The following is a 14267-nucleotide window of genomic DNA, read 5'->3' on the forward strand; positions in this document are numbered from 1 at the left end:
AAAAACGCACACGTAAGCAGCGAGAACGGCGACGCAGCTTGACGTAGGGAAATATTTTCTGCAGTGGGGTCAGCGACACCGACCCGCCGATCGCCATGTCTGCTCCGGAACATTGTTTTTCTTCTCCTTTCAGTTCAATCTATTGTCTGCTCCGAAACAATGTCTACAGGCCATCGGTCGATCCAGGAGCAGCCTAGGCGAGAAGAAACACAGGCTGCAAGAACGATGCTCTCAACAAGGTAGCGACGAGCAGGGGTCCCGTCACCGTCCGCCATGACCGAAGTCGGGGCTGGTTTTCAAACTTGCCGCAGACCGGCCGACCTCCTCCGGCGAAGGAGAAGACCTCCGCTGCCATGCCCGGAATCCCGGATCAGATCCTGGGCATCCACAGTGATGAAGAACAACACGAGAGGCAGCAGGTTCGTCACGGCCTGCCCAGGCCCAGATCGAGACCGACATCTGCGCCAAGCCACTGCGGCCGCTGGCCGATACAGACCCGCCCAGTCGCCGCCACCCGGCTCACCGCCGTTTGAAGAGGATGAGCAGTTGCCGCCACATCTCCCCCAGATCGGCGATAGAGGAAAACCGCCGCCGCGTCACATAGGCTTTGCCCGGTGCACCCCAGGCGGTGGCGGGAGGGGGTCGTGCAAGGGGGGTGGTCGAAGGGAGGGATGAGGGTTGGAGGGGTCGGGGTTGGGCGAGGGTTGGAGGCTGCTTCTTTCTACAAGTTTCTTCCGAAGTTCCCCTGGGTCCTGGCTTCTAAATTGGAGGGTGCACACAACAAACGCCAAATTCCAGAAGGAAAAAAAGGGCCGCGCTGAGCGTCGGTCGCCCGATCCGCGGGCCTAAAATCGGTCGTACACGCGACGTTGATTAGCCATCGTGTGGTAGTGAATCGTTACTTTCTTTCTCATGTGGTGTGGTCCATCCCGGCTTTTGCGCTTTGTCAGGCGAGTGCGGTCACGTCACTTTGATTATCCAAGCTGCAGTGCTATCTGGTCTGGTGAGGGCCGCCTGCTGTTGTTGACCATGCAATAATGAGTGTGAAGCCATGTGCTGATACGCCTCTCTCTCCTATGTCCAAACAAGCTGCCTCTAAATGTAGTACACATCGCTCACATGGGTGGACCCATATGGTGATGCATCATGCAGCATAAAGGCTAGCTCCACATGGAGGCATGCATAGTTGAAAGTTGTCACACTACAACATCTTGTGTCAGGTTTTACAATAAAACACTTATGAGTAAGTTACAATTTTAAATCACTTGTACAACATTAGAAAATCCAGATGAGCACACACTTCTAAAAAAGCCAGAAAACCTTGCAACATCTCTCGTGTGCCTTTACAACAAAACTTGTGCGACTAAATTACATAAATACAACATCATTTTCTGTGCAGAAAACACAACTTGTAGGAAACACCTAGAAAATATTACAACATCTCGTGTCTGCATTTACAACAAAACTAGAATGTGTATGTTACAATTTTAATGCACGTATGCAACATCAATAAATCCGTAAGGAAAAGTAAACTTTTAAAGAGCGCCATAAAACATTACAACATCTCCCGTGTGCCTTTACAACAAGACTCGTGTGACTTAGTTATATTTTGAACCGCTTATGCAATATCAATATTTTTGAGAAAACACAACTTGTAGTAAACACCAGGAAAACATTACAATAGCTAAACTACGCTTTCACAACAAAACTCATATGTGTATGTTACAATTTTAATACACGTATGCAACATCAGTAAAACTAGAAGAGAAAAAATTTCACAAAAAAACACATATGAGTTCGTTAATTTTTTTAATGCGGATATGCACTATCAAAAATTTCACGGAAAAATAAATGTAACATCGTTCATGGCGTGCTTGCAGTTAAATAGTGGCCATGGAAAAACAATCTTAAAATTACTCCAAAAGATTTAACTACTTAACAACTAGCTCTATGTGCACATAGCAAATAATCAACATGCAAGTGGTGCATGCATGAGAGCTGATGAGTAGTAGCTATCGATGGCCCAAAGTTGTCATCGTATGCATTGTCCTTTCATGCAATGGTCCAGTCACTGCCCTGCATGCAAGAGCAGCGGAAAGGTATAGGGCTAGCTTGTGCAAATGACTAGCTCCGCGCCGAGAAAAACAGCTAGGCAGGAAAAGCGCGCGCGCACGCCAGAGAGATGCACGGGAACGAGCAAAGCGAGCACGACCGATCTTTTCCACGCGATCGGTCGGCCGAGCATAAGCGTTTCCCGGAAAAAAAGGTGCTTCAGAATATCAGATACAGTAAGTTGGTTACTCTTTAGTTTGGTGGATTTAAATATCCAGGCTGTTATGAAAGTTGTACAATGCAATAGGTTGTTCGACAAGTGAGATGCTAGAAGTGCAATTTCTGTGTAATCAGTTCTCATCCAGGGTAGTAATAACTAGTTCATAGATATAGATTCTTGGAATCTCAAGACAATTAGTAGTACTTGCTGACGCAAATATTGCAGAGCACAGTGTGAGTCCAAGCAGGTGGATCAGATGTAAACATTCAAGATTCCTTGTTAATGGTCACATACCTTGAGTCAGTCTTCAGATGCCATATAATTGAGCCACTCCTAGTCATATGCTAAATTGCCCGGAACCTTTTTACCCCCAACCCTGGCCTGGACTGGAGTTCCCCGTCCTCGTGGCGAGCTCCCTGGATAGAGAGGCTTTAAGACGGAACCAGCAGAATCTGCAGGGGGGGCTTTGCTCCATTGATGCCGGCCAACACTTAAGAGCAGCGGCGTTGTTTTTTCTTCTTGAGCGGTGGGCAGCGGCGGAGAATGGAGATAGAGGGTGCGCCGTGCGTGCAGTGGAAGAGAGAGGCAGAGGCAGGGCACGGCGCAGGGGTGGAGCAACGGAGATTGAGCCGGGATTCGCAGTGCTGGGCCATAGTTTGCCTTACACACATGGGCTGGTTTGTCTCTAAGATAGACATCAGTCGGTTTCTAAAGGCATCTTAAGCGGGTCGATCTAAATCGGTGATCTAAGGGCGTGTTCAGCAACTCTCCAGCTTCTCGAAAATCCACCGTGGAGCAGTGCCAAACATCCCAACTCCACGAAGCTAGATCTGAGAAGCTGGCCCAATTCTTTGTACAAAACACGGAGAACCACTTTCGGCAATCCGCGGATCGGCAAACCGTGGAGCAGCTTCTATTTACAGGCAATTGCCACCGCGAAGTGAAAAACGGTTCGATCCCGTCTTGTGCTACTCCCTCGTTCGTTCCCTGTATCCTCGGGCTGACGTGCTCCCGTCCCAATCGGTCAACACCCGGCTCCGTCAACAGCCGCCTTCCCACATGAGTCCAAGTTAAATAGCGAAACAAACTATCCGGGAATGTACAAAAGTAAATATTGTTCAAACAAGTTAAATAGCAAAACAAACATGTTGGGGAATAGTACAAAAGTAAATATTGTTCAAACAAGAATAGTTCACAATTACACCACATAGTTTTACAAATAAGACAACCAAGTTAAATAGCGAAACAAACTATCAAGGTTGGTTTCCCACATGAGTCCACATGTGCTCAACCAAATCAGCTTGAAGGCGATCATGGGTGGTTCGATCCGGGAATGAATTATGCATATGCAATAAGTATTCCCAAGAAGATACCCCTGCCTGTGGCTCAACCAATAACTCACCCTGAAATTCCCAATCAACGTCATAGATGCTGTCATCCCGCTCACCCTCAACGATCATATTGTGCATGATGACACATGCTGTCATGACCTCCCACATCCTCTCGGCGCTCCATGTTATGGCAGGGTGCCGAACAATTCCCCAACATGATTGTAGCACACGCGGACAACTTTGGCTACGCGTGATGTGATGGGAGCAGTCGACGACGCCGGGGAGGCAGCTGCCGGCCAGACAAGATGCATTGACGACGTAGTCTGCTCGGCAACCGGAGCTATGACGTGCAACCGACATTCACCACGCCCGCTGGGAACTGCTGGCGCCAACGGCAACCGAGGGCGTAGACGACGATGCTGCCTCGGGGTGGTGGCGGAGAAGGCGGGCAAGGGTTTGAGCAGAGGAGAAGTTGAATTCGTCTCACTAGCAGGAGGGACTGAGTAGGCAAAAGGATGACGTGCTCGCTGTCTGGTCCAACTCAACGCATCGCCGGCCTAAATTTGAGCCGAATTCCTCAATCCGTCTGAGTCGATCTATTTGCGTCGTCCGGCTAGAGCGTGTGCGTATACAACACACGGGCCATGGCTCATGGCTCACGGAAAAAGAAAGGGTTGCCAGTGGGCCCACTTATTCTTTGAGGCGTGTCATCTTCACCTTTGACTCATGGCCACCCAATCACCCATAGCCGCGGCTGATCTCGATTTGACATCACGATTTCAGTTTGTGCATCTCACGGCAAGTCCAAAATGTGAAGAAGAATAATCCAGGGCATGACATCGAACATGAGCAACTCTGCAGACTAGCTTGGTGTTTAATTTAGCAAATGGTAAAAAGGAAAAATGCTATACGCGGAAAAAACAGGTCGTTACCTCCATCTTGCAATTTCCAACTGATTTACGGGTATCATCATCCTGAAGATACACACGGATATATATCTTGATTGTTAAGCATCGACAGTTGCAATGAAAACAATCATTGCTCATTGCTGATACAAAATTCGGTCAAGGCGTGTCATCGCCAATCAGGGAGACCCATAACTCATACGCTAGTCGAGTACTCACTCTCAGTCTCATCCATCCCTGCCTGCTGCCTGAATCAGACGCTCACCAACCATATCAGTGTGCCTGCAGTGTTTCAAAATTCGGGCGCACTGTCAGCGAGAACCACATGTGCTGCCGCATGGTCTCCCCGTCAGCACCAGCCCTACATAGCTACACGCATGAGCATGATATAGAGCTGCTGAATTCCATGGACCGAAGCAACCAATCTAACAATCCAAGCGATCCAGTTCAGTACCAGTTGGGTGATGCGATGCAGGCGGATGGCTACGAATGGGAATTATGTTGCAGGATTTCAGCCTGGGGAAGTGGAGACGTAGAAGGAGAAATGATGAATCATCTCCGCGTTTTGGGGCAGCGATGTTGAGGGAAGGAAGGAAACCTATCCACGTTCAGTTTGATTTAGCTTAAAATTGCATAGATTTCCATAAATACTTCTCAGATTGGCAAGTGAAAAGGATCGTTCATCCTTCAAGTGAAAGGATGCAGGTTCTGCGGTTCATCTACGGTGGCTGTCAGGAACTTCCGGGTGTCTGTAACATCTACTACTTCGCTGTAGTGTTACATAAAGTGCAGGTGATGCATTCGGCCCATGGGCTTGTAAGTGTGGGCCTTACTGTGGTGTGTGCGTGTGCGGTGCTATATAAACACCGACTCGCTGATGTATGAGGATCGAAGAATTGGAAATCAAACTCTGGTTATCGCTCTTGTGCTTCTGTTATCTCATCTTCTGCTTTTCCGATTTCCTCTCCCCCTTCTCAATTTCCTTGAGATCCTCTACCCTCTAGTCGAGGTCATCACAAATTGGTATCCAGAGCCAGAAAATTTTGGGGAATTTTTGCTCGCCGGCGCACTCGTGAGCTCTCGGCGTTGATCCGTAATTCCGAGCAAAAGGTGGGAAACATCTCGGTGCGTTCCCCCAAAATCCTGCGCTCGGTCCGATCCGCTTGGAGGAGTCGCGACGGCGCCCGCAAAAGTTTCTGCCGCGCAGACGCAGCAGGCCTTGATGGCGTTGGAGGCGAATGGCGCGGAGACGAAGACCTTGTTGGACCGGATCCTCAAGAGGCTTGATGAGGGCGCGGCGCTGAGCAGCAAGCGCTACGACGAGCAAGCAGCATTCAACGCCACGGTCTCGCAGGATCTGCAGGCGATGCGTCATCAAATTGATTTGACGCAGGCGGATGTCGATGAGGCGCGCCAAGCGGCCGCCACGGTGGTTGCGCCGGCAACAGCACCTACGACGGCGGCTGTGGATGATCGAGCGGCAGCGGCGGCGTTTGTGGCGTCCGGGATGGGCGTACCCGGGTACCCGCGTCTCGCAAATGACGGGGCGCCACTCCTTCCTACCGTTCCTGAGCACCAACTACCTCGCCCGCAAGCTGTTCGGCCGAGTCGCTTGCCAGCGTTCGGCGAGGATCGCGACAATTTTGTCAAGCCACCTAAGCATGATTTTCCGCGGTTCGATGGTGAGTTGCCGAATCTCTGGCTGGATCGTTGCCGATCGTATTTCGAGTTGTACCGCACTCCAGTACAGAGTTGGGTTACTACGGCATCGTTGTACCTCGACGGCCGTGCAGCGTTGTGGTGGCAAGCTGTGCGCCAAGTGCACCGACCATTCACCTGGGATGAGTTTGGGCGTGCCCTACGGGAGGAATTTGGCCCTGACGAGTTTGAAGTGCAGATGCATCAGTTGCTGCAACTCCGTCAGTTGGGCACAGTCGTGGAATATCGTTTGCAATTCGAGAAATTCATGTACCATCTATTGGCATTGGATCCAACCCTCAGCTCCAAATTCTTCGTCACGCAGTTTGTGCTCGGACTGAAACCAGAGCTTCGTGCGTTTGTCCGTGCCCAGACGCCAGCAAGTATTACGCGCGCAACGGTATTAGCGCGCATTCAGGAGGAGGAATTGGACACTAATCGTCCTCGAGCAAGACCTATACCAGCCGGGCGTCCTCCTACGGCGCAGGTACCAGTGCTACCGCGTCATCAGGCAGCACCACGAGTAGGTGCAGATGAGTATGCTCGGGAACGACAGTTGCGCGAGTACAGACGTGCAAATAATTTGTGCTTTAAGTGTGGTGATAAGTACAGTAGAGAGCATCAGTGCAAACAGCCAACACAGCTGTTGATGATTCAGGTCGGCGATTTTGGTGAAATGTTATCAGATGAAGCTATTCGTGCCCTGGAATTGTTGGACACACCTGAGGAACAACCTGCCTGTTGCATGATATCAGCGCATGCTTTGGAAGGGACTGAAGCTCCTACCGCCTTACGACTTCCAGTTACTGTGGGAACTCAAGTGATGCTGATGTTGCTTGATTCAGGAAGTTCCACTAGTTTCATTAACAAGAATTTTGTGGATAGTATTGGGCTCTCGACTGTGGCTATTCCAGCTGTTCCAGTAAAATTGGCGAATGGACAATTGGTGCAGTGTGATCAAATGGTTCCACAATTGCAATGGCAGTGTCAAGGACACAGTTTCACAACAGATTTGCGTGTGCTGGAGCTAGGGGCGTATGATGGAGTGCTGGGGAAAGATTGGCTGGACTCATTCAGTCCAATGACTTGTGACTGGCGAGAAAACTGCATTTCCTTTGACTATGCAGGCACCATCGTCCAGTTGCACGGGTTGGCCCCTAATACTACTCCACCACCCAAACAGATGGATGTGGAGGAGCTCTTACAGATGCAGGCCACAAATGATATTTGGGCCATGGCAGTGTTGGATAATTTGTCACAGTTTGCAACAGAAACTCAAGGGCCATTGCCAGCAGCAGTCCTGGACATTTTAACAGAATTTACTGATGTGTTTGCCGAGCCTAAGGATTTACCACCTCATCGGTTGTATGATCATGCTATTGCCTTGGAAGCAGGGTCAGTTCCACCAAACAGCAAGCCTTATCGATACTCCCCATTGCAAAAGGATGAAATAGAGAAGCAAGTTCAGGAAATGTTGAAAGCAGGTACTATTGTGCACAACATGAGTCCTTTTGCTGCTCCTGTTCTGCTGGTTAAGAAAAAGGATGGCAGTTGGCGATTCTGCATTGATTATCGACGGTTGAACCTCGCCACTATCAAGAATAAATTTCCACTGCCGATTGTGGACGAGTTACTCGATGAATTGGCTGGGGCAGCGTTTTTCTCAAAGCTTGATCTGCGAGCAGGGTATCATCAGATCTGAATGCGTGAGGAGGATGAGGAGAAAACGGCCTTCAAAACTCACCACGGGCATTTTCACTTTCGAGTAATGCCATTTGGATTGACGAATGCCCCTGCCACCTTTCAGTGCTTGATGAATTCCATATTCTCGGAGTACACTCGCAAGTTTGTGATTATCTTCCTGGATGACATCTTGATATACAGTCGCACCCTGTCTGATCATTTGCATCATTTGCGTCTGGTGTTGCAAACACTGCGTACAAATCAGTTGTATGCTAATGCTTCGAAGTGCTCATTTGCGCAGTGTCAGATTGAGTACTTGGGTCACGTCATCTCCGAGAAAGGCGTGGCAACAAATATGGAAAAAACACAAGCAATGAAGCAGTGGCCGGTACCAACGTCTGCGACTGAATTACGTGGGTTCCTTGGCTTAACATGATATTATAGAAAATTTGTGGCACGATATGGTATTATTGCCAAGCCTTTGACTCAATTGCTTACTAAAAAGGGTTTCAGTGGTCGGAAGCAGCTCAAGAAGCGTTCGACTGTCTCAAGGAAGCAATGGTCAATACACCAGTGTTGGCATTGCCGGATTTCGATTGTCCGTTTTCCGTGGAGACTGATGCCTGTGACACCGGAATTGGAGCTGTGTTGGTTCAAGACGGTCACCCGATTGCTTACCTGAGTAAGGCCTTAGGAGTTCGAAATCAGAAATTATCCACTTACGAAAAAGAGTTTCTAGCGGTTATGATTGCAGTGGAGAAGTGGCGAGCATATTTGCAGCGAGGCCCTTTTACCATCCTCACTGACCATAAAAGTCTCTGCAATTTGGAGGATCAGCAGTTGGATACAGAGGTGCAGCGCAAGGCCATGTCCAAACTCGTGGGCCTACAATTCCGTTTCCAATACAAGAAAGGAGCGGAAAATGGAGCAGCAGATGCCCTCTCACGAGTGGGACACCTCTTAACAACCAATGCAATGTATATCTGTCGACCAACTTGGTTGCAGGACGTGGCCAACTCCTATGTGACTGACACCGAGGCACAGTCGTTGTTAACGCAGTTGGCAGTCCAAAGTCCGGATGAAAATGGCTATGAATTGCAGCAGGGTGTCATCAGATGTAAGGGCCGGTTGTTCATTGGTGTTAATACAGCGTTACAGACAAAACTGATAAGTGCACTCCATAACAGTGCAGTGGGCGGTCATTCAGGAACAGCTGCGACTTATCAGCGGCTGAAGAAACTTTTCATTTGGAAAGGCTTGAAGTCCGCAGTGGAGGAATTCGTGCAGCAGTGTGAGGTATGTCAGCATGCCAAGCATGAGAACAACAAACCTGCGGTTACCTGTTCCTGTCGCTCCATGGCAAGATGTCACCATGGATTTTGTTATAGGCTTGCCCAAATCAGAAGGGTTTGAGGTTATTATGGTGGTGATCGACAGGCTCACTAAGGTTGCCCATTTTGTTCCATTGAAACATCCTAATTCAGCTGCTCAGGTTGCTAAAGCATTTTGGGAGAATATTGTCAGGTTGCATGGCATTCCTTTGACAATTGTCTCCGACCGTGATCCCATCTTCACGAGCAATCTCTAGCAAGAGCTGATGAAAGCTGCAGGTACTAAACTACATTTTCCACAGCTTATCATCCTCAAACTGACGGCCAATCGGAGAGGGTGAATCAGTGTATGGAGATGTTTCTCCGTTGTGCAGTAAACGACAGTCCAACCCATTGGAAACGTTGGCTACCAGCGGCAGAATTCTGGTACAATTCTACTCATCATGCCTCTTTGACATGTTCTCCATTCTAGGCACTCTATGGACGAGATGTCAATATTGGTGCCATGCTTCATTGGCAAGACAATTCACAATTGCTCACAGAATTGGACTGGGAGTTACATACTGCTCAATTGCGCGAACACCTGTTACGTGCGCAGGACAGATTCAAAAGGAAGGCTGATAAGAACCGCACAGAACGGGAGTTTCAAGAAGGTGAAGATGTGCTTTTGAAACTGCAACCATATGCACAGTCGTCAGTTGCTAATCGGCCGTGCAAGAAATTGTCCTATAAGTATTTTGGTCCCTTCAAGGTGCTACAGAAGGTGGGTGCGGTGGCTTATAAATTGGATTTACCAGAAGACAGTAGAGTCCACTCGGTGTTTCATGTGTCACAGCTCAAGCCTTTTCGCCCCAATTATACATCGGTTTTCGCTGACTTACCAGGAACACCGGATCTTTCTTCTAAGGAGCTCGTGCCGGTCAAGATTTTGGATCGCCGCATGCGGAAGAAAGGTAATGAAACAGTGGTTCAGATCTTGGTGCAATGGTCGACTCTGTCCCAGGACGCTGCTACTTGGGAGGATTATGACGTTCTTCGCCTTCGTTATCCAGAGGCTGTTATCTGGGCGGGAGATTCATCTTAACTGGGAGGCAATGTAACATCTACTACTTCGCTGTAGTGTTACATAAAGTGCAGGTGATGCATTCGGCCCTTGGGCTTGTAAGTGTGGGCCTTACTGTGGTGTGTGCATGTGCGGTGCTATATAAACACCGACTCACTGCTGTATGAGGATCGAAGAATTGGAATTGGAAATCAAACTCTGGTTATCGCTCTTGTGCTTCTGTTATCTCGTCTCCTGCTTTTCCGATTTCCTCTCCCCCTTCTCAATTTCCTTGAGATCCTCTACCCTCTAGTCGAGGTCATCACAGTGTCAAACTCTATATTTGGCGTACGCTTTTTATTTGTCTCAAACGAATGTCCTGCCGTCCATTCCAAGTTAAAGAAAGTGCGAGGGTCCATATTCCATTTCTTCCATCTCCTACAGTGTCAGTCAGAGGGCAGAGCAGGCCATGGCTCTGAAAGCCACTAGAATTTCACCCTCAAGTGGTGAATACATCATGGAAGATGGAGAAAGAAAGAAAAAAGTCACCATGACAAAGAAGAATCTACTTGTTGTCTCACGATGCATCGGCCAGGTAATATACTCCTTTTATTATCTAATAAAATTGTTCACCAGTATGGTGACATACTTTGCACTATGGAGGACTATAGTTGCAACTTTGTAACATTTAATAGTTGACAAAATATCAGTTGAAGCCGAGAAGCTTGCATTTTTTTCCGAAGTGGGGCATCGCTAGCCTCTACATTAATCAATGCATGCGGCTTTCAATATTCAGTTATTACAACCAACGAAAAAACATTTGGATATTATTACATCTATTGGATCACTCAAAGTAGCTACAAGAACGAGCTATCTAAAAAGCACTAGCGAAACGTCTTTGAATCATCATGTTAGTCTTCGATCAGCACACCAATCGCACTGGTTGTAGAAATCCTGTGTTACCATTTTCAGTCGGTTGCACCCAATATTCATAGCAAGACGATACTCCTCTAGACGCAGATAGGACCACATATAGATCCAGTGGGTAGCCAAGAAAATAACCTGCAAAAATGATAGAAGATTTTTTTTTGTTAAAAATGCAATCATTGCGCACGTTCCGTAGTGCCCAAACCAAAGCACGCACTCCAACTCTAATGTGAGCTTTGCTTGTTTTGTCTACCCATTTAACCATTTGCCAAAAAAATTAGTTATATTCAAAGGGCGGAGGTATATTGAAAGTCATACAAACAATCTTCCAAATCAACTATGTGAAGGGACACAATATAAAAAGATGATGTATTGTCTCATCCTGATCACAAAAAGAACATTTAGTAAAATCAATCCAATTACGTTTAGCCGAATTATCTTTTGTAAGAATCACTTTCTTGTGAAGGAACCACATAAAAATCTTTATTTGTAGGGCGGCTGTCAGTAACTTCGGGGTTTCAAACTCTATATTTGGCGTACTCTTTTCATTTGTCTGAAACGAATGTCCTGCCGTCCATTCCAAGTTAAAGAAAGCGAGAGGGTCCATATCCCATTTCTTCCATCTCGTAGAGTGTCAGTCAGTCAGTGGGCGGAGCAGGCCATGGCTCTGAAAGCCAACAGAATTTCACCTTCAAGTGGTGAATACATCATGGAAGATGGAGAAAGAAAGAAATAAGTCACCAAGACAAAGAAGAATCTACTTGTTATCTCATGATGCATCAGCCAGGTGATATACTCCTTTTATTATCTAACAAAATTGTTCACCAGTATGGTGGCATACTTTGTACTATGGAGGAGTATAGTTGCAACTTGGGAACATTTAACAGTTGACAGAATAACAGTTGAAGCAGAGGAGCTTGGGTGAAGGAAATAAACAGAGCCTCGCAAGATACGTTTGAGATGGTCGGCACACACTATAGATGGATTAGTTAGAGCATCTCCAGTCGCTTCACCAAACCGTCATCCAAACCGCGCTGGATTGAGCGTTTGATGAGGACATCCCTACCACACTACTACCTTCGTCATTGCAAGATGAAGATGAATCTGATATGAAGCTCAAGTCCAATGAAGTTAGGATTGGACCTATTACAAGGACTCGCGCGAAGCTACTTAAACAACAGGTGAACTTGTTCCTAAACGATACTTTGATTGATGAGAACTTTATACTTCCTAAGTCCTGTTACTTATGTATGATCAGGTATGAAGAGGGAGCAAGCATCGCACGAGGAGAAGGGGAGCCACTGGACGTGAAGATGGACATGGAGCTGGACATGAAGACACCTCATGCACGCGCGAGGGAGGAGCGGGCGGCATGCGCGAGAGGAGACGTCACAGTCCAGGCCAGCCCAGCACCCAGTCAGACCGGCCGCCGCGCCCGATCTCTGGCCCGGTCCAACCGGGCGGTACGCTGGATCCACCCCGGCGCCAACCGGACGATACGCTGATGCCAACCGGGAGGTGTACTGCAGGACAATTCCCACACCCGGTCAGCACCCGGCGCCAAGCCCGGTTTGAACCGAACTGGCCCGGTCCCAGGCCCGGTCGACCGGCCCCCAGGCCGGTGATGTCTACGTTCCCCCTCCTTTCCTGTAGACAGTGTTGGGCCTCCAAGAGCAGAGGTTTGTAGAACAGCAGCAAGTTTTCCCTTAAGTGGATCACCCAAGGTTTATCGAACTCAGGGAGGAAAAGGTCAAAGATATCCTTCTCATGCAACCCTGCAACCACAAAGCAAGAAGTCTCTTGTGTCCCCAACACACCTAATAGGTGCACTAGTTCGGCGAAGAGATAGTGAAATACAGGTGGTATGAATATATATGAGCAGTAGCAACGGTGCCAGAAAATAGCTTGCCGGCGTGTAGTTGATGGTGGTAGTATTGCAGCAGTAGTAACACAGTGAAACAGTAAACAAGCAGCGATGACGCAGCAGTAGTAAACAAGTAGCGATAGCAGTATTTAGGAACAAGGCCTAGGGATTAGACTTTCACTAGTGGACACTCTCAACATTGATCATATAACAGAATAGATAAATGCATACTCTACACTTTTGTTGGATGATGAACGCATTGCGTAGGATTACACGAACCCTCAATGCCGGAGTTAACAAGCTCCACAATTTATTCATATTTAAGTAACCTTATAGTGTAAGATAGATCAACAGATTAAACCAAGTACTAACATAGCATGCACACTGTCACCTTCATGCATATGTAGGAGGAATAGATCACATCAATATTATCATAGCAATAGTTAACTTCGCAATCTACAAGAGATCATGATCATAGCATAAACCAAGTACTAACACGGTGCACACACTGTCACCTTTACACACGTGCAGGAGGAATAAAACTACTTTAATAACATTGCTAGAGTAGCACATAGATAAATTGTGATACAAACTCATATGAATCTCAATCATGTAAAGCAGCTCATGAGATTATTGTATTGAGGTACATGGGAGAGAGATGAACCACATAGCTACCGGTACAGCCCCGAGCCTCGATGGAGAACTACTCCCTCCTCATGGGAGCAGCAGCGGTGATGAAGATGGCGGTGAAGATGGCAGCGGTGTCGATGGAGAAGCCTTCCGGGGGCACTTCCCGCTCCGGCAGCGTGCGGAACAGAGATCTGTCCCCGCATCTTGGCTTCGCGATGGCGGCGGCTCTGGAAGGTTTCTGTGGGTTTCGTCGAACGCATCAGGGTTTTCGATCCAGGGGCTTTATATAGGCGAAGAGGCGGCGCAGGAGGGCTTCTGGGGGGCCCACACTATAGGGTGGCGCGGGCCCCCCCCTGGCCGCGCCGGCCTAGGGTTTGGGTGGCCTGTGCCCCCTCCCTGGTGGCTCTCGGGTGTTCTGGATGGTTCCGGGAAAAATAGGAACCTGGGCGTTGATTTCGTCCGATTCCGAGAATATTTCGTTACTAGGATTTCTGAAACCAAAAACAGCAGAAAACAGGAACTGGCACTTCGGCATCTTGTTAATAGGTTAGTTCCAGAAAATGCACGAATATGACATAAAGTGT

General features: G+C 48.0%; 2 protein-coding genes across 2 annotated transcripts in view; one reads left to right on the top strand and one right to left on the bottom strand.

Annotated features, from left to right (window-relative positions):
• The first annotated feature begins 5730 nt into the window (after positions 1 to 5730).
• LOC127347385 (uncharacterized) lies at positions 5731 to 10304 on the top strand. The gene is made up of 4 exons (XM_071829264.1): positions 5731 to 7892; positions 8091 to 8277; positions 8403 to 9185; positions 9693 to 10304. The coding sequence occupies exons 1-4, from the start codon at positions 5731 to 5733 to the stop codon at positions 10302 to 10304; spliced, it is 3744 nt and encodes a 1247-aa protein (XP_071685365.1).
• A 1262-nt stretch (positions 10305 to 11566) lies between these two features.
• Positions 11567 to 14267, bottom strand: part of LOC139839213 (uncharacterized) — a 78488-nt gene continuing 75787 nt past the window's right edge. Inside the window, exon 5 of the mRNA XM_071829265.1 lies at positions 11567 to 11571. Within this exon, the coding sequence (XP_071685366.1) occupies positions 11567 to 11571 (5 nt within the window). The remainder of the gene's footprint in view (positions 11572 to 14267) is intronic.

The sequence above is a fragment of the Lolium perenne genome, chromosome 4, assembly GCF_019359855.2.
Source record: "Lolium perenne isolate Kyuss_39 chromosome 4, Kyuss_2.0, whole genome shotgun sequence".
NCBI lineage: Eukaryota > Viridiplantae > Streptophyta > Magnoliopsida > Poales > Poaceae > Lolium > Lolium perenne.